Genomic DNA, 21,748 nt, shown 5'->3' on the forward strand with positions numbered 1-21,748 from the left:
AGTGCTGGAAAAAAAGGGTGAGAAAATAATTTATTGGGGGATGCAATGGTATGTAGTTTCAATCATGTCCCCATTCCAGATCTCTTACTGAAGCTAAATTCTGGCCAGTCTATGGAGGTAGAAAATGGAGATGCAAGAAAGTTTAGAATCCCTCCTTCTCTGGAAAGTAGATGATTCTTTATTATCCAGTTCTACTCTTTGCCCAGCCTGCCTTTCCTCAAAAAGCTTCCAAATCCCTTAGCTAAAACTTGCACCTCAGAAAATGGAATTGGAATGGGGGTAGTCATGAGTCTTGCCCAAATTCTCTAGTCTGACATGAAGGTTGAAGAGCAGGGATGGAGAAAGGGAAGCTAATAAAATTAAATATCCCCTCCCCTACTCAAACTTCGGCCATGGATGGACGGGGAGGAAAGACTAGGCAGCTGTTATCAGGGACCTATGCAGACCTGTTGGACAGATGGTAGGTGAGAGGAGGCAGAGCTGGAGGCCAGGAGGGTTCCTTAGGCTCCTAGAGGGAGAAGCAGGGTCCTGGGGTTAAGGAAGAGCAGGAAGCAATACAGTAACAGTTTTGGGAGCATTTGAGCTCCCAAACTTGGGCCACCCTCTACTACCACCCACCCCACCAGCACTGACCAGAGGGGCCCCTGCAGGTGGCAGGATGATCAAGTTTTAACAGTACACAGAGGGCCAACAGGAATGGTTTAAAGTATTTGATCTCAAAATTAACATCATTATAAAAATACTACCCTGGTGCTAAAGAAAGTGTAATTTACAATGTTGGTAACCACCAAACTTTATTTGGCAGTACAGTGCCAATACAAAAATCTTCTGACTAAATGAAATCAACATTTTCTTGTTGGAATAACCATTTAACATTTTTATCTCCCTCAGCCTCAAACATGACAACAATCTTGTGTTACTACAAACAAGCCCTCACCTCTCAGAAAGAAACAAGTCTTAACCTGAAGTAGAAAAAATAGGCTCCATCTGTAAATATAAATAACCACTAAGTTGAAAAAATACCAATAAATCTAAAGTAAAGCAATTTTGAACAATGAAAATTTAAAGGTCCTAGAATGAACGTTTTCTTATATAGTAACAGGTTAGTTTATTAAATGCTTTTTTTGTCTTAAATCTTTACAAAAGAAAACCCCATGTACCACAGATCCCTGCTACCAGCTTAGTGTGTGATTCCAGGCTCTCTCTGATGGTGCACACAGTTGATGCAGAAGGTGGTGTGACTAATTTATGACACATCACAACTAAAGTAGAAATTACTTCCACCACCAATTAGGTTAACACAATACAGAAGGCTTAAGAAAAATATAATCTGAGAAAAATATAACTTTATGAAAACTAAACATTCAATGTTTAACACTTCTAATTACTAAAAATTTCATATATGGAAGCAGAGGAAATAGGCAAGTCATCTTTCACCTACATGCAATCATTATCAATATTTAGCCATTTCTATATTCTATGACTTACTAGAATAAAAACGTAATTTTATGTGACAGGTGAGATGGCAACATTCACTGAAAGGTGGTAGACTGTTTACACTATTGTTAGGACTGAGCTATTTTTCATCATGTTGGTGACTAAAAGCTTAAAGCTTGTTTTTATAGAAATGTGTGACATTTTTGGATGTAGTTCATGGAAAAGTAAACAGTTTCTACTACAATAATAACAACAGTGATCATATTGGTATCTAATACTTTCTGTGTCACACAAAATGGTGGAAGCAATTCCCCTTATTCCCACAATATCACTCCTAGGTAAGTACTATTATTTTACATATAAGGGAACTGAGGCACAGAGAGGTATCCCAAGGTGAGGGAGCTATTTAGGTCAAGGCTTGGACTTGAACTCTTGTAGTATAATTCTAAATAACTCTTAACCATGATGCCAATGTATAGAAATGAGAGCCTGAATATTGATGGGAGGAAATAAATGACTGTGTTATATAGAAAAATGGTGCCTTACACAGGTTTATTTCTTTTTCCAAAATACACACCTTTACCAATTCCATGACAAGATACAGTTCAGTTGGCACATCCATCTCTTCAATCAGAAGAACAATATTGGGATGCTTCACTCTTCTTAAGATAGACACCTCGCTCTGGATCATGTGCTCCTGTTCAAGGGAGAAGTAATCTTAACACACACATCCGAACATAGGAGGAGCTAACTTAACATGAGTAAAAACTATACTGTGTGAAGTTCAAGAGGCGTGTATTTTGGTAAAATATAATGAGCATATCTTAGATTTTGATATTCAGATAACCTAGAATTGTCAAAAGATATTGAAGGTCCTTAGATGATGCTTATAATTTCTGAACTTATCACAATAAGTATAAATTCATGTAGAAAGAGGGAAAGAAAATTAAGATCACAAAAGTAAAGGAAGAAAGTAAATAAATAAGCAAATAAAAATAAGAAACAAATATAACATCAAATCATTCTAGCTAGCTTTTATTTCAGGACTATTTATAAAATAAAGTTATAATCTAATTAGTATATAACTTTGTATTCCACCAAAATGCAACAATTGAGGTGAATTTATGTTTACTTGAGAGCTGATCTCTGTTTCTTTCTACCCCCAAAATACCCGTATTTTCATAGGAATAAGCTTTATACATACTTTGCCTCGACACTTGCTTTTCTTGATAATTTTCAGAGCATACTCCCTAGCAGTTGACCTGCAAAGAGAAATATTTTTAAAAAAAATAAACTAATTTCAAATATATTAAATCATCTTATTAAGGATTTATATCTTATCTCATAGACCTTGCGTCATGGTATAAATATTTTGTGAATGACTGTCTTTTCTTTTTTTAAAAGAAATATTTAAACTCTCAGGGATTGAGCAAGTGTAAAGACAACAAATATACTAGCACAGAAACATCGTGAGCTGTTGATGTGGCCATACTTGTAATGAAACCACTACTACTGCTACTGGCTTGCTTAACTCCTGCTCCATTGCCAAGCCTTGCCCTACCCCTTGAAGTAATGTGATTGGGATGTAAAACAGATGTGAGTTTCTGCCTTTCCTCTTTGCAGTTTCTCTTGAGGTTCTCTCTTCATGAAGTGTGGCTGTCTGAGTGATTCAAATGGTCACACTGAAAATTCTACAGAAGCAGTTTAGGGTGCAAGCCTATAAGTTTTGCTAGAGAGCTCATGGATAACATGTTCAAGGTGTAGAAAGGGATACACTGTTATCTGAGCTTTCTTGACCTCTTGGGCCCTTTATGACTGTCTCATTTCACAGAAATAAAATGGAGGTGACAATCGAAATCAACTCACTTTTCTATAGCCACATGTCAGTGTTAAAAGCAAGACTCTGAGCTTTTGAGGTCTCTGCTTCACTTATATCCCAACCAACACTTGCCCCTGTTCCATGATGGTTGTAGGAGGGAGGGTTTAGTCATACCGCTACCTTTAAATAGCTTCCTAACTTGTGTTAACATTACTAAGATACTGGAGTTCGAGCACCACATGTTTATTGTCAAAGGACACAATGCATATGTAATAATCAATAATAAACCACTACTTCACAAGCAATGCCATTTCAGTTCTGGTAGGAAACCAAGACGCCTAGTCTTTTCCCTGTAGATAAAAGCCAATTTTAGGGATCTAAATGATTACAGTGGGAGTGAGATTGATAAAGAACAAAATTTTAAAATAGAGCTTTAAAATCTTCATTATGGAAAAATCAAAGTGGGGGCAGGTTTCCCAGTTAATATGGTTAGAACAAGAGAGTGATTTGCTATAAGATTAAGAGGCCAGATAGTAACAGTGTGTTTCAAGGGCATTTTAGAAACCAGTCCTGTCATTTGCTTCTAAAAATGACACTCCCACTATAATTCCAGGCCCCTGCATTGTGCTAGCTTGCAGAAAACAATAAACATTCACCAAATTATTGTAATGATATCTGGTGAATAAAACCAGAATAAAATAATCACTTTGAAGCCCATTTTCTCCACTAGAGGGCTTTTCAGATCAGATGGGAGAAGATCTGCCTCAGGGTGGTTCTCCTCCAGAGGAAACCAAATTCCTCCAGCCCCATGAAGAAATGGACTAAGAGGCCCAAGGACATTGTTGAGTGGATCTTTGTTGATTCTTCAGGCCCACAGCTGGGCAGAGAGGCCATGATGGAGAAAGCGTGAGCTGGCCTTGGCTAAATGCTGTACTTGGGTGCTCAGTGTCCCCACATAAACACCAGGCCATCAGTGTGGCATAGGGGTGGAGAAAAAGCACTTCAGTAAGAGGGAAAATGAAAGGTCTATCATTAGAAATTTAAAATGTACAGGCAAACAGATAAGTAAGAAAGCAAAATGACTCAGATATAAAGGGATTCCTCACATTGTAGGAGAATCACAGGCCCTTTAGGTAGCTTCCTCTTACAATGCTTCTGGAGACTTTGTTTGCAAACTTAAGAATACTTAATCAAGAGGAAAACGAAAAGCTGAAGTACTTCTGGATTCTGCTTCTCATGAGTCACTAAAAAATTATGATAACACAAATCTGAGATTAGAATCCATGAGCAATTCTCTATCTGGTTTAAAAAGTTCCATTTGATGGCAGGCAAGTCTGGACTCTTGGACTGACTGCTTTGATAAAAGCCAGCAGCCCCAGAAAAGGCCAGAGAGGGAGGCTGGAGCTGACAATTCCATTACTTCGGTGCCTCTACAAAGTGGATGGATGGACAGGACAGTGCTGGTGAGACAGGGATTTCCCCATTTTTGCCATTTCATCCTGCATTTCCCTGATCTGAGGAACATTAAAGTCCTCATGGCAAAGGGCTGGTATGCTATCCAGGAAGACTGGATCCCCTCTACAACCAGACATACAAGGAGCAGGATCCCCAGGGAGGAAGCTTGTGTATTGGCTCCCAAGACTCCAAGCACTCTGGCTGTGTCCTGAGCCTACAGCTGTGTGGGAAATGTGTGCAACCCTGGGCAGCAGTGGTCCTGGGGTTTAATAGGAAAAAGGGCCTTATGGGTTCACTACACAGACTCTCACACAATAGGATTAAACGCTCGGTCAGATTTACCCGTATTTTATATCAGACAATGAGCCCCGTAGAAGACTACCAAAATTAATGCTGCAAATTTTCTTTCTTGATTCCTTGAGGGAAGAACTATAAAGTCATAATAAAATCCTTATTACTGAAAGTACATGTTTAGAGGAGAGTACCTGAGACTGGAAAATGAGCCTAAAAACAGGTGTTACTACTAAATGTATACCATAGAATAAAGATTTAACTGCTTGCTTTAAGTTGGTAAGTGAAAACACTTGTAAGGAAATAAAGCCTTAAATAAAATATCTGCCTTCCCACATACCCTAAACTAGCTCCAAGGATCTGCCTATATATTTATTCAGCAAGCAGTTACAAGCATGGTGCTTTGGTGGTTACAGAGGTGAGTGAGACCTTGTCCTCGTCTCCAAGGAGTCTTTAGATTGGTATATTGGGAATACTAAACATCTGGATTGCTGGTGAAAATGCAGACCATTTACTTGCTTGTTCCTGAAATTATGTGCTTGACCTCTTCTGGAATTATGGAGCCCTTGAACGCTGCAGCAAAAGCAGCAGCTGCGGCAGCTGACGCAGCACAAACTGTTTTCCTCCTGCTCTGCGGGAATTCAATTTGTAAGGTCCCCTTCCTATTTAGTTTGACCCAAGGTTGGAGCCTGAACTACTGGAAATAAATTTCCAAATTTTACAAACTTGAACTAAATCTAATTTTTAATGTTTGTGCTAAAAATGGCTTGGAGAAAGCTGTCTTGTTTAACTTAGTGATTCTCAACTCCAACCAGTCTTCTCCCATCCTCCTCCCTCACCCAGAAGGCAGAAGAATCATTAGAAGAGGGGAATGGACTGACAAGGATGGGGCTGCCCTGGACTAATGGGCTTTTTGTTGTTGTTTGCTGTGTTTTGAGCGTTTTTAAAATATTATGTGGAAAAGGAAGAATAGCTTCTTAATCACTCTTCTACCATAGCATTTATTGAATATCATGGCAAGGCTTTGTTTATGGGCAGGTTCTCCTGGAGAGGGGCTGTCTTGTCTCTCTTTGGAATACTGAACTGCCCAGCACAGGCCTGAACTAGCAGGAGCTCCAAACATGTTAATCAAGTTGTGGAAATTCCAGAGGATGGTGACAGTGAGGACAATAACAGGAAGACCCCTTAGCAAAGAGGGTTAGTAAACAGCACACTTTGTTTACCAGGTAAGCATAATAAAGCGATATCTCAGCCTCCATAGTAAGGGGAAGGGACTGCCAAGAGCAGAGAGATGAGGTGACCCAGATCTCGTATTTCTGGAGTGGAGTTTTATTTGAATATGAACATGGGTGCCAGAGCATCCTCAGGAAGGAAAGAAGGAAGAACACTATCAGCTAGCTGAGAGATACCTAAGCTTCTTCACCCTGACTCATTTACCCAATCCATCTGACTTTAGCAGGAAATGCCTTCAAACTACAGGTATATAGTTCTTGAAGTTCTTGAGAATTCTGAAGATTTTCTAGATGGATGCAACCCATTTGGTGACACTAGAGTCTAAGCTCCTTTGGGTGGGTTTGAGCCTGCCCACATTCATTCCAAAGCCGATGGTACTGTTGTGCAGTTCTTCAGGTTTATAGGTGAAGGGGAAAGAAAAGAAATCATGAGAAGCTAGAATTTTAATACAGTTCGAGGCCCACATTACCAAAAATGCATGCAGTGCAGGTGAGGAGGAGGCCCGAAAGCCACCCGAGACATAATCACTACTCATGACTGCATCACTTGTGGCCTTAGCTTGTGTAGTAATTAGTCCACACAGGGCCAGGAAAGCCAGGGGTGAGAGTGCCTCATCATGAGTCCTCTACCTCTGCTCTGACCTCTTGTTAGTGCTTTTCAGCTCTTTGACTTTTCTCTGGGGCCTCAAAATGCTTCAGAAAACAGCTTCAGAATACAGCACCTCTCAGCCCACCACCTAGGGGCTCCTGAGGCCACTTGGAGAAACTGCAAGTGGAGAACAGGCAAAAATCTAAGTGGACCTGGGAGCCACGATCAAAAGATATACTGATATGGGACCATGAAAAAATAGGACAGTGTAGCACTGTCATTGTATCCCTTGTTGTAGGAAAACCTTCCCTGTGACAGCATATTATTAACAGAGGAGTGACATACCAGCTCTCGTTAATACATATTCATCCTTCAAAATATGGCAGAATGTATCCACAAGCATTGTGTGCCATTCACAACATACTTAGCTCGCTTTTATTTTCTTGGACCTCTGGAAAATATTAAAAGAATGTTTCATGATACCTCTGGGAAGAGAGGGCACATGCCATATGACCTCATTCAGTGGAGAGGAATACTAACACTTTTTGGAGCAATCTGGTGTTTACACTCTGAAGGTTTGTACAATGAGACCCAAGATGTGAACTCATGCAAAATAAACAATTCAAACTAGAAATAAATAAATGAATTCTGGATAGAAAAATGAGAAATTTCTACTGTGGGAAGACCAATACTGTCAAACTAAGATGTCACCCTGACATCCTGATCCATGTACTAAGACAAGCAGCACATGGCCACCACACTGGCCTCAACAGATGATGAACACTGGCAAATAACCAGACACTCCACAGTTGAAAGGTATGGCAATCTATTACCAATGGGATTTTCTGCTACAGTGGAAATAAAAGTTTTACACTCAGTAAAAGTATACATGAAATATGAAATTACATAAGCACAAATGCTTCCATCCGTTACCTTAGGAATGGCTTGCCAGATTTAATTTCTGTCTTTTTTGCACAGGACACGTAGTATATATGACTTTGACTCAGCTAAGCCATATTTTTGTGGGAGACCCCTTGTTGGAAGAAGTGGGGTAGAGTGGTCACATGTGTGGGTTTTGGAGGTGGGCTTGGATCTATGCTTTGCTCTGTACTTACAAGATGAGTGACCTTGGGCATTTAACTTCTCCAAGCTTTCTTTGTATAAAATAGAAACAATACTGATATGATAAAATTATTATGATAATTAAATGAACTATCATAAATTAAGGGCCTTGCACATGGTTTTTGCTCAGTAAATTGGTTGCTCCTGTTTTTGGACTTGTGAGGCCTGGGAAAGTAACGGGACATTTTCTATATTTGGCAGAAATCCAACAATGGCTTTATGTTGAGGATGGGGGAATGAGAGGAAAAAAGGAGAAAAAGTGACCTTGCAGTAGCAACTAAGGGATTTTCCAAGCTACTGGTTATTACTCACGTTCTCCCTCACAAAGAGTGGCTGCTCTAGTGTATGCTGTAACTGTTGGAAAAATCTTGGCTCAGCTGGTGTGTGGAGTGGAGCAAAGTTTGAGATCCGCTGCTGGAGGGTAGCTTCATGAGGGCACCACTGCCTTAGTCAAGGAAGTATCTTCCAAAGAGTAGCAAAGGAATCACAGAGAAAATCAGTGGACACTGACTGGCCAAGCTAAGGTGTCTGAGACCCTAGACTTCCATCTCTAATGTGCTTCTAAGTCAAAGCCTTTGGAAGAAGACCAAGTTTTGGCTCTTGTAGGCTAAAGCTTCTAGTCCAAGGAATTCTCTCTGAAAGGGGATGTAGCATGGAGGAGCATTTTTCTCACACAGTGCTGAGGAAATAGTTGGGTGTCCAGCCCCACTGGGGATAAGAATGAGTAACAGGGGAAAACTGCACACCCATCTCAGCCCCCAGGAAGCCAGTGGACTTGATCCCCCTAGGAATGAGACAAATTCCCCCTGACTTTTCAACACTCTACTCACCTAGGTCTAAGGAAAAGCTGCTGGCTTTAAGTAAGCAACCACTCAAGAAATGAATTCCAATCTAACGCTGAGCTTAGGGCTGAGGCCACCTTAAACAAGGCTGTAACTTTATTAGCTGTCACTCCTTCCATCTAGTAGCCATTGGCTACTGGCCTTGATTAGGTATTGAGATCCCACAGATAAATCTTTTACCCTAAACCTTTCCCTTTGGCTCACAAGAGTACCTAGCCCATTTGTTATAGAATATTTTAATGCACTAAATACCATTTTTGCTGAGATCAGTACATATGCATTTTAAAGCTTTTCAAGGTTATTATATGTAATTTTATGATTATACATCATATATATATATATTCTATACAAAAAAGTCTGACCTCTACAAAATGTCTCAAAAAATAAGTGTAGCCCTGGCCAGGTGACTCAGTCAGTTGGAGTGTCATGCCATATACAAAAAGGTTGTGGGTTTGATTTCCTGCCAGGGGGCTGGGGCACATATAGGAGGCAATTGATCTCTCTCTCTCCCTTTCTCTTTCTCTAAAAAATCAATAAAACATATCCTCAGGTGAGGATTTTTTAAAAATATAAAAAAAACTATTCAATGTATGTATATACACTTTTTAACAAAATGAAAGGACTTACCTGAAAAACCTGGCAAAGTTTTGCTGAGTACATTAAAAAGAAAAATGAAAGTCCTTAATTTATAGATTACTTCCAGGAATCACTACATTTTTCAAATCTGTTGTTAGATGGGTTTTTCTTTTCTTTTTTAAAATTTCTTTACAACTGGAGTTGAGGCATTAACTGATTCTATGTGCCACAGACTGCAAATAAAGACACAATCTTGGAAACCATAATGCCAAATGTTTCCTCTCAAGTTGGATGCAAATGATCTCCTCACCTTTCTACACATTCCTTGACAACAGCAAAATTTCCATCTCCTATTGTCCTTCCGACTTTATATCGTTCTGTTATTGTGGCTGGAATCTGGAAGCCTTCCTCCGACACTTCTGAAAGAATCATTAGTATGTTTTTATTTGTAGAAAAGAGAACACAGATGTTGCACAAAGGAGACATTTAGAATTATTATCTAATCGATTGAAACTGATTCAGAATCAATAGGTCATTTTCTGGTCCATGGGGCTAGCCCTCCCTCCTGCCAAACAGTTTAACTAAGTTTATAAATAGTAAACTAAAAGGAAACATAAAACGTATGAGGTCCACTCCCACATATGTAAGAACAACTTATGTTTTCTGCTGTAGTGGGGGTTCTGAAGAGGAAATTTTACTCTTTATTTTATATCAATTTTATCAATAGCATAGACTGCATACCCACGGTGTACAGAGAAATGACATTTCTAAGTATGGCTCAGAAGGAAAATGCAGTTTATAAGGGACTTCGGCTGCCTGACATTGTACATGAAAATGCCTTCTGTGTGCACACTTAGCTTTACTACATCCTGAAGTGGAGAGCTCCATAAAATTCCATATGAACTCAACCCTGACTGCCACCCCTCCACAGCATCAATGATCAGAATTTAGACAAAATTCTCACCAGCAACCTGCATAGCAGATGTTGAGTTAAAATTGCAATATCTATTATGTCTGCGAACAAAAAAGTTTTGTAGTTTCAATTATGTTAGTGCCACTAACACAACATATTTTCCCTCTTAAAATGTATTTTGAAATATTTTACAAATGCCTAATAATGCTTTAAATATCTAAGGTCGTAAAAACTAAATAAGCCACACTTAGGTCACATAAATATACTGGATAACCTTTAACATTTTAGGGGTGTAAAAAGCCTTTTATAGCTGGGCTCTAAAATTTACATGCTTTAAAGTTATAAATCCCAGCTCCCCTCAGGCAACCTGAATACAAAATGTGATGGAAGTCTAGTGTGCTAAGTGTGCTCCTATTCTGACCTTTAACCATAAACTAAGACTAAACATTTCTTCTTAAAATAAAATTAAAACCTTAGGTGGTGAATGGGCTTTCTTGATGAGCTTTGTATTCTTGTTTAACCTGTATTGTTAGGGAACAACAAATGGAAACTCAAAATTATCAGACCCTTATTTTGTTTTTGTGGTAATGCTCAATCTGCACTACCCTGAATTCCAGGGTGGATGAAATTTCTGGAGAGTGTTGTATAAATGGAGGACATTTGCTGCTGCTACTTCTATCCTTGGCATTTCTGCAGCTTCTTCACCTCTTTGTAAGTGACATTTTACTCTTAATCTGCTAGAAGCTTCACAGTGGCTTCCAGAACAAAGTGAAAGCCAGAGCCAATTAAACCCCCCACATCCATCATATCACCCCCAAAGACTTCAACAATTTCCCCTCTGTTTAAAAGACTCAGCCTGGGTTTTTTTAAACCTATTCCATGGGAATTAGAGGAGATGGTTGGAGAAGTTTCAAATCCATTGCATAGCACCCAAATTTACAAAACATCTCTCAGATGACATGGTTTTAAGGCTCTTTACCACACAAATAATAAAAGTAAACATCCTTAGCTGTTGGATAGAAAATGGAAGAGAATATTATGCTAAGTGAAATAAGCTTGGCAGAGAAAGACAAATATCACATTATCTCATTTATATGTGGAATCTAAAGGGCAAAAGAAACTGATGAACAAAATAGATTCACTGACAGAGAAGCATGGAACAGACTGATGAATCTCAGAGGGAAGGTGCGGGCCTGTGGGTGGGGAAAGATTAACCTAACAATTTATATGCACAAATGCATAACCCATGGACACAGACAATAGTGTGGTGAAGGCCTGGGGTGGGAGGTGGTGCTGGGTAGAAGGGGTCAATGGGAAGAAAAGGGGGCATCTGTAATACAGTCGACAAGATAAACTAAAAAAAAAAGAAGGTACTTCCATCCTTCCTTCCAGTGGGAGCATCGCCAAGGCACCCATCTAGAGCACAAAGTTTGGAATATTTTTCCCCTATTGATAAAATGTATCTGTTGGCTTTTGGCTAAGAAGACTTAGGCAAATGTTTAGTCAAGCACCTTTCCATTTCATTAGGTAAATATAATACATTGTAACAAAAGAGACTTCTGAATGGCTAAATTTCATACTTCTGGAAATAAAAGTCCCATATTTCATGGTAGTTGAGAAGTAATTCTTGTGTAAATCTGTTATCTCACTTAACATAATTAAAGTGCTCCCACCCCCTGAAGGTACTTTTTTGGAAAATTTAGTAATATCATTTAAAACAAATAAAGGTTCATGTATTTTTTTTTTTAATTTATTTTTATTATTGAGAGTATTACAGATGTACCCCATTTTTCCTCCTTTGCCCCCTCCTCCCTGCTCCCTCTGCACCTTAGGCCTTCACCTCATTGTAGTCTGTGCCCATGGATGGGCTATGCATATATGCATATAAATTGTTTGGTTATTCTCTGCCCCCCCTGCCACCTTCCCTCTGAGATCTGTCAGTCTGTTCCATGCTTCCATATCTCTGGACTTATTTTGTTTTTCAGTTTACTTTGTTCATTTGATTCGACATATAAAAGAGATCGTGTATGTGATATTTGTCTTTCTCTGACTGGTTTATTTCGCTTAGCATCACAATCTCCAGGTCCATCCATGCTGTTGCAAAGGATAAGAGATCCTTCTTTTCTACAGCTGCATAGTATTCCGTTGTGTAAATGTACAACAGCTTTTTTTTTAATCCACTCATCTACTGCTGTGCACTTGGGCTATTTCTAGATCTTACCTATTGTAAATAATGGTGTTATGAACATAGGGGTGCATATAGCCTTTCTGATTGGTGTTTCAGAATTCTTAGGATATATTCCCAATAAAAAATAAATGAAATAAAATACATGAAGCATGTATTCTTTAACTGTAATTTGATCATATCAGTTTCACACTTTTCTAAATACCTTCCCATAATTGATTTCAGAGTGTTAACTCCAGAAAGGAAACAGGCATGTATCACAGTCTTTATTTTATAGAAGAGGAACTAAGACATGGAGAGTTGAAGAGGTTTACCAAAAACAATCCAATGAGTTAGTGAGTGAAAAAATCAGTTCCGAATCCAGGTCATTTGACCACATCAATGGGAAATTCTAAAGTGAATTAGGTCAAAGTCAAAGAGTATTTTTGCAATTGTTATCAGTTAATTCTTTTTGTAAAGCCATATTTTCACATATTGAGTTCATTTAAGTTAAAGTACATCTATAGACTGTAATAATCAATCAAGAAAGTATACTGTAAAAAAGGAGTTCTTACCCTTTGAGACAGCATGGAGGGACCTGGAGAGTATAATGCTATGCAAAATAAGCCAGTCAGAGAAGGACAAGTGTCACATGATCTAACTTATATATGGAATCTAATGAACACAATAAACTGACAAACGAAACAGATCCAGAGACATAGAGGCATGGAACAGACTGAGGAATCTCAGAGGGAAGGGGAGAGGTGGGAATGGGAAGAGATTGACCAGAGAACTTATATGCATACATGCATAACCCATGGACACACACAATAGTGTGGTAGGCCTGGGGGCAGGATGCCGGATCAGGGTGGAGGGGGTCAATGGGGGATTAAAAGGGGCATCTGCAATACTTTCAACAATAAAGATAAACTTAAAAAAAAACAGAGAGTATACTGAAAGTGAACAGAATTTGGAAAAACAAAAGCAGAAATTGTCCCCATTTATTTCCAGTAGCTGGCCTTAGGATATTCACACCCTCATAGGATATAGAACATCTCTAAATTAGGCTGGCTTCCTCTTCCCATTCCCAGAGAGTAGATATGACCCCTGGTGGGAGTCATATTCAATCCTATCCCTTTGCTATTGACCCTTATATGCTGCTTTAGTCTTGCCCATTTTATTCTGCTTGAGAATTTACAGTTTCTGAAGTAAGTTTAGCCAGCCTATCCTCTGCCCCTGTCCGAGCTGAGCCTTCTCCTCAAACACCAAGTCCCAAGCTCACCACTTTCTCCAGGTCCGTCATTCTCATCCATTGAGCTGCAGACTTTGGTGGATGCAAGTGAAGTAGAGGAGCCACCATGTTGAGAGCCCTGCAAGGGAAGAGAAACAGAATGAAAACACTTGGTCAGAGTGCCCAAGTCTCCAAGTGATATGCCCAGCCCAGAATCCCGGGATATAACTGCACCCACACCAAGGAAGATCTGGTCTTAACACTCAGAAAGGGAGGATTTTAGATTATTCAATTAGGACTACATCTCCTTCCCACCCTGTTAACCAATAATAGATTGTGTTAACTGTGTCAGCCTAATCATCATCAAATTGGATGTTCCACGGCTTTTTATTCCTTTTACTAAGAATTAGCATTCTTTAGCTCACTGTTTCAATATTGCAGATTTAAGGCATCTCACCTCACTCTCCCACAGTCTATGTGCATATGAGCCTCAAATATGGTGCCATTCTGATCTCATGGAACATTTTCCTATTCTTACCACAGAAAAATTTCTCTTCAGTTTGTTTTAATTAAATAGCCTAGAAAAGTTACTTAGCCTTACTACATCCTTTGAGAAAGGTTTAAGGGTGGACTTGTTGATTCCACCTTGAGATAAAGACACAAGCACTCAGCAGGTTATCAATATGTAAAATGTTACACAATAGATCTGAGGCAAATGCAGTAATAAACACCTATGCCTGGTAATTTCTTGTATTTTTGGTGTATTTTGATCCAAGACCCATAAGAGCAAACAGGGTAACTACTATGTTAGAAATCTCAGAGGATGCAACAATACTAAATACTCTATGATCAGCTATGGGACAGAACTTGAACAATGAACTTTTCCATCTCTGCACCTATTCCTTGAGAAAACAATTTGCATATTTCAGTGCTATTTCTAAATAGTGAACACAGCTTGTCCTAAAAGATCTTCCTTCTGTTTCCCTGGTTTTATCCACTTGGTTGGCCTGATGGGAGCAGGAGGCGATGAGGGGGTGGCATTGGCTCATGGTGCCGGCTGTCTGTGGAGCAGAGAGAAGGGAAAGAGCATCTGTAGTTGAATTAATAATAAAGAAGTGGAGAGAAGCAAAGTTGACCTATTTTTCCTCTGCTTACCTGTCTCCCTTCAATTTCCTCCCCATTCCATCAAGGAGGGAAGAGAAGTTTTATATAATTGCACTATGACCTACAGTATCTTGCATAAAAAATTCGAAGATTTTCATTTTCACCAAAGACTAATATAATTGGGGAAATGCTACTTAAATTCCTGCAGGGCCATTTGAGTAAACTGCCACAGAACATTTTCCTGGTTGCAGCTAAGATGAACATGTTCTACTGGATGAGTTCAGCAAAGCTGACAGTTGACCCAGTTGGGATAAAAGCTAAATTTTTTAAAAAAGTTAAATTCACAGCAGTAATGTACCTGTTTCCTTATATGACATTCTAGGAGTTTTGTGGTTACTCTAGGGAACCTCTGAAAGTCACAAAATTTGTTGGTGTTCCCTTTATTTTCTAATATCGTTAGACTCCCCTGTTAATCAGCCTGGTGACTTGAGCTATTTTTCCATCTTCTCTCATCCAGCCTCCCTTTGCGACCAGCAACATACATTTGTCCTATGTCAGGTTAGAAAGAGGGATTCAGATTGTAACCATGAAAGTTTTTTTCTCAGTGTGACACTGTGTAGTCACAACCTGTTGAAGGTATTGTTAAGTATGATCTTCTAAGTCATGCTCTGCTGACTTTTATGAATGTCTGTTCCTGAAAACCTCATATTTATAATATTGGAATATGAGACTGAGACAAGACAGATTTATGATGTCATTATCTGGAAAAAGTAAACATTAACATTACCACATTTGAGGGGAAGGTGTGTGTTTTCCACAACAGTGAGATAATTTATCCCCCTTGTCACTGTGTTTGCTGTAGACATAATAGTCTTCTGAGTAGAAAAGCCATAAGAAAATTTCTAAAATGTAGACCTCCTCTTCTGGGTGGTCTTATTCCTTGAATTTCTTCCAGCAGCATCACAAATGTTTAATAATGTAGACACATTGTGGTTTGGGATGGAAGGTGCTGTCTTGTCATATGGTGTTTAAATTTTAGAATACAAAGACACATTCTTTCATCAAGCATCAGAATAGACAAGTAGTGTGCTTCCTACCAAAGATGTCCAGAATTTATGTACTCAATTCCAAAAGCTTCTTCTTTTAATAAGAACATCAGATACTAAATAAAGAACTCTGACCCAAATATATTAAAACATTTTAAACTGTAATATTCTAGAAACTTGCTGGCTATTATTCACTAAACTGTCTTCTCATCTAATGAATTGCTTTTCAACAGTGCCACCAAATGTCAGATGCCCTGAACGCTTGCCACAGTGCCAGAAGTGTTTTCTCTGCCTTATGAACAAAAACCCCAAAAGATTTTTCAACTCTTTAAAAAAAAAGAAAAAAAGAAAAAGTTAAAATAAGTTTGCTTATGTTTAAAATTACTTATTTTCTTTTATTTATTTTTCTTTATTTATTTTATATTTCTTGTTGAAAATATTACAAATGTCCCATTTTTTCCACCATTGACACTCTACATACCACAACCCACTCCCCCCACCCTCTGAGCCTTCACAGAACTACTGTCTGTGTCCATGGGTTATGAATATATGCATATAAATTCTTTGGTTAATCTCTTTTTACTCCCCCCCCCCCCGCTCCCTTTCCCTCTGAGATTTATCAGTCTGTCCTATGCTTTTATGTCTCTGAACCTATTTTGTTCACCAGTTTATTTTGTTCATTAGATTCCACATATAAGTGAGATCATGTGATACTTGTCTTTCTATGACAGGCTTATTTTGCTTAGTATAATACTCTCTAGGGCCCTCCATGTTATCTCAAAGGGTAAGAGATCCTTCTTTTTTACAGCTGTATAGTATTCCATTGTGTAAATGTACCACATCTTTTTTATCTATTCATCTATTGATTGGCACTTGGGCTGTTTCCAAATCTTAGCTATTGTAAATTGTGCTGCAATGAACGTAGGGGTGCATATATTCTTTCTAATTGGTGTTTCAGGATTCTTAGGATATACTTTTAGATGTGGGACCACTGAGTCAAATGGCAGTTCCATTTTTAATTTTTTGAGGAAACTCCATACTGTTTTCTATAGTTGCTCCACCAGTTTGCATTCCCACTAGCAGTGTACTAAGGTTCCATTTTCTCCACATCCTCACCAGCATTTTTCATTTGTTGATTTGTTGATGGCAGCCATTCTGATAGAAGTGATATCTCATTGTGGTTTTAATTTGCATCTCTCTGATGATTAGTGACTTTAAGCAATCTATAGATTCAATGCACTCCCTACTAAAATACCAATGTCATATTTCACAGATCTAGAACAAATATTCCAAAAATCTATATGGAACCAAAAAGGACCATGAATACCTTCAGCAATCTTGAGAAAGAACAAAGTCAGAGGGATCACAATACTAAATATTAAATTATACTACAAAGCCATTATAGTCAAAACAGCCTGGTACTGGAACAAAAACAGGCCTATAGATTACTGGAAAAGGACAGAGAATCCAGAAATCAAACCAAGCCATTACATTCAATTAATATTTGACAAAGGAGACAAGAGCATACAGTGGAGTAAAGACAGTCTCTTCAATAAATGGTAGTGGGAAAATTGGACTGGTACATGCAAAAAAATGAAACTAGACCACCAACTTACACTGTACACAAAAATAACTTAAAATGGATAAAAGAGTTAAATGGAAGTTGTGAAACCATAAAAATCCTAGAAGAAACCATAGGCAGCAATATCTCAGACATCTCTCATAGCAATATGTTTGCTGGTCCATCTCCTAGGGCAAAGGAAACAAAGGAAAAAAGAAACAAATGGGACTGCATCAGCAAAGAAACTATCAATGAAATGAAAAGTGATCCCACTGTATGGGAGAACATATTTGCCAATAATACATCTGATGAGGGATTAATTTCCAAAAGATATAAAGAACTCATGCAATTTAACAAAAGGAAGACAAACAATCCAATTAAAAAATGGGCAAAGGACCTAAATAGACACTTCCCCTAAAAGGACATACAGATGGCCAAGAGACACATAAAAAAAAAAAAAAATGCTCAAAGCCATTAAAATTGTTTATTTTCAACTTTAGATTTGTGTTTTTGAAAATGTACCCCAAGTCATTTTAAATTTTATGCTGTGAGGTTGATAGATGACTGACAGTTTTAAGAGAAAAACTTATTACAAATAGTGTATGCTGAGAATTAAAAGTCCTCATTTTACTTATTATGCACAAATAGAGTAAAATAAATGTATTAGATTTCTAATGGTGTTATCTCTTCCCCAAAGAAGTAAGGTAGTTAACATTATATACTTTTCTAAGACAATGATCATTCGTGGATTCAAAGAATTACAGGGACTGGAATGGACCTTAAATATTACCTATTTTACCCTACTTTCATCCAGAAACCAAATTCCCAATACAAAAATTCCAACTATGTAGTCAAATGGCTTCTGTTTAGACACCTCCAGTACTGAACACATTACTTCCTGAGGCAGCCCCTTAACTGTTAATATGAGGCAAAATAATTTCTTCCTTAGGTTATGTTGAAATGGTGTTCCTCTACATTTTTCATTTATTGGTCGTAGCTCTCAACTGGGAGCTACCCAGTACAGGTCTAATCCATTTTTATTATGACAGCACTTCAGGTATTTGGAAAAGGCTAATGGCCACTTCTGTCTTGTCTTTTTCAATTTGAATATTCCCAGATTTGTTGTTGTTGCCAATGTTGTTGCTGTTCATCATTTACAGGGCTCCATGACCCCTTCCCATCCTGTGGACACATTCCAGTTGTCAATAGATCTTGTTAAAGTTGGTGCTCAAAATAAATTCAATATTCTAGGTGTATCCTGACCAGCATAAAGCAGGGAAAGATAGAGCTTCCTTCTTTGTGAGTAAAATATTAATGGCACATTAAAGTCATATTGGCTTCTAGATAGTAGCATAATGTGTTAGCCTTACAATGAGCTCGCAGTTGTGCCATGTCTCCCTGTTCTGTACTTGGGAAGTTGGTGTTTCAAATCATGTAAAATGTCATCTATATTACATCCTTAATCCTTTCCACCTGTTATTTTTGGGATTGTGATTTTTGTCACCGAGCGTTTTTGCTCTCTCTCCCAGTTGAAGTCATTTAGTAAAGAGCATGGCTCTGTGTATTCTTGTGACTAATCCTAAATATACTAACTTAGACAGTGCTGGAACATTTTGATTATTGCCCATAAATCTGATTGAAGGATTTTGAAAACAGCAAAGGGAAAATGTGTACACTCTTGTTCTTTAGAATAACCCAATGAGATTAATCAACTCTTATTTATGACCATCAGAAGTTGAAAAGTCAGCTTATATTTTTGCATGCTTATAAATAAAATCAATTTACTTATTTGATTTTTCTGAGTAGATAAACAATTTTATAGTATACATAATTTTGTTTGCTTCAATCAGTTTGTTAATTCCATGGCATCTGGAGGTAGATTACAAAACACACAGTTATTTTATAATTTAATGCAATTAGCTGCTCAATGAGATATTGTGACATTTGAAATGTCATCACCTCCAAGAATATCTAATGGGAACCAGGTGGGCAGTTGCTGGCACCTGGATGCTTTTATGGCACACCTTCATGAAAGCACTGCCTTAAGTAAGAACACATCCTAAATGTAGCTATTTAATGTGAGATCATATAACAGATGGAGAACATATCACACCTTTTGAAGTAGGTGAGAAAGCTGACATAACAGCTCTAACCACATTTTACCAAGATGTATCTGACAACTATGTAGTAAAAATCAGTTCATTTTAAATATAAATTGTATGTTACTCCTGCCATTTGTTTGAATGGTATCACTCATCTGGGGTCCACGCTGAATAAAGGTTTCAAAAATACCTAATTGGTCCAATTTATCTAACCAAGGTAGAAAAATATCACCAGACAACTTTAGCTTTGGCTAGATAATTGTATTATTATTTCCACTTCGAATTTTCTCTTGGTATACAGAAACGATTTTCAACATTTTTCATCTTGTAGTACACAGAAACTAATTACTAAACTTCTGTAGCACACAAAAAACATTTTTTGCTGATCTGAAAAAAAAAAAGGTATAATTTTGATTCATTCACACTGGACAACTATTGTTGTGTTGGCTGCTGTCATTTTTTTATTTGACAACCTAAGGGAAAAGAGGTCAGTAACCCTGACTAAATAGTCAGGTATTGCATGTTTTAAAAATTCTTGTGGCACACCACTTGAAAATCATTGGTATACAGTTATTACTTTGTAAATACTAATTTGAAAAATTGTAAAAAAAAAAATTTAGAAATCAACTGACTCAACTTTATAAGGGAAACACAACCAAATTTTTTTTTTAACAGATTCAAACAATTGTCTTGGTGATTTTGACTTGATTCAAGGTCTACGGAATCTTTAAAGATGATCTCATATAACAAAATAAAATCATAATCTTGATGTAGAATGTTTAAAAACCATGGAATTCTATGTGCATATAGAAAAACCATACATTTATTAACTTTCCAAGTGAGTATAGAACAATAAGTTGATGACTTATCAATCTGCAATAACTAATAAGGCTTCATTATTTGAAACAAGGCAAAAAGGGAACTCCTTTTTTCTGAGTTCCTTTGTCTGCATTCCTCATAGTATGTTCAGCCTAAATAAAGTTTTTGATATAGGCAATCATGTATAAAACTAATAATAAATACTAAAAAAATGCAAAATGTTATCATAAAGATTTGCTTAAAGTTTGAAAAGACTGAAGAACTGTTATTCATGAAATTAGGTTACTTAGAGAACAAGAAAATGAAAATGGGAATACTGGCACTAAATCTATTTTAGTGAAACCCTGGGAGCCAAGATTTCAAAAATAAATATATTTAGTTACAACTTTGTTGCATCAGGAAGTCGATCTTCACTTCTACTTGCCAAGCCAGGATCCATAAATTTCAGAATCTGAACCAATTGTCTTGGAGAGACTGTCATGGTAGTGGTGGTGGTAGGGACAAAAAAGTTTCCTCTTAATTTGATCATAGTTTGCAAGGGGGCCAAGAAATCATCTAGTTTATCCCCTCTCAATAAAATGACTCCCTCCATAATTGCCTCCTTAAATGTGCTTCCCAATCTGTGATGAAGGGAGCTCACTACTCTTCCAGGCATCTGCTACATTTTATTTTAAACTCTATTACACAATTGGGAATTATAAATTTGTGAACATTCCTTCTACTAGTATTGTTTTAGGCATTGATTACATTTAGGTTATCAAGGAAATAATAAAGAGAACCAGTTAAAGTAAACTGATTTTAAGGTTAAAATGAACCTGGTAAAAATAGATTTAAAACCAGAATTCTGGACTTCTATAATAATTTTAATGTAAAATATTTTTCCTAACTAGGCCAGTAGAATTTTATTTTCTCCCACACCATATTATGAATGAAACACATTGTGCACTTTTGTTCTGAATTTAAATTGAGTAATCCAGTATTTTATTAATGTTATTCTTGATTTTTTAATATATTTATTTTATGTACTTATTTATTCAGTGCTTTTAAAATAATTTGCATATACATACATGTACATGCATACACATGCACATTTGTCCCCCTGCAAATTAGATGACCTTGGAAAAATGCCTTCAAGCCCAGTAGACAGCTAATATATTTCAAAAACATATGTTAATTTCTTTCAACCAGTTGCCAAGGTCTGGCAAATTCACCCTTAAGGCATCCCAGAGAGGAAAATGTATTAATGACTTCAATAAAATCAACTGAAACAGAATTCTTCATCAGATAGTCTTCTTATCTTGTTGTTATTGTCAGTATTGTATACTTCAGATGTCATATGATGTCATTCTGCAGTATCTCAAGTATCACTTGCTGGTGATAATTACATCGCAAGAACACCACAAATATGATTGTGAAAGTAACCCTTCCCCCCACATAGTTATTTC

The 21,748-nt window shown here is 37.5% G+C and overlaps 1 protein-coding gene across 8 annotated transcripts in view; it reads right to left on the minus strand.

Annotated features, from left to right (window-relative positions):
- DCLK1 (doublecortin like kinase 1) overlaps nt 1-21,748 on the minus strand; it is a 430,094-nt gene that overhangs the window by 74,429 nt on the left and 333,917 nt on the right. For 4 of the 8 annotated variants that reach the window (XM_081129414.1, XM_081129418.1, XM_081129411.1 and 1 more), the window contains 4 exons: nt 13,723-13,810; nt 9,674-9,782; nt 2,642-2,699; nt 2,015-2,134 (listed from right to left, as the gene is read on the minus strand). In XM_081129414.1, the coding sequence (XP_080985540.1) occupies nt 2,015-2,134; nt 2,642-2,699; nt 9,674-9,782; nt 13,723-13,810 (375 nt within the window). The remainder of the gene's footprint in view (nt 1-2,014; nt 2,135-2,641; nt 2,700-9,673; nt 9,783-13,722; nt 13,811-21,748) is intronic. The other 4 variants (XM_081129419.1, XM_081129413.1, XM_081129417.1 and 1 more) reach the window with 2 other exon arrangements.

This window comes from Miniopterus schreibersii, assembly GCF_964146895.1.
Source record: "Miniopterus schreibersii genome assembly, chromosome: 2".
NCBI classification, from domain to species: Eukaryota; Metazoa; Chordata; class Mammalia; order Chiroptera; family Miniopteridae; genus Miniopterus; species Miniopterus schreibersii.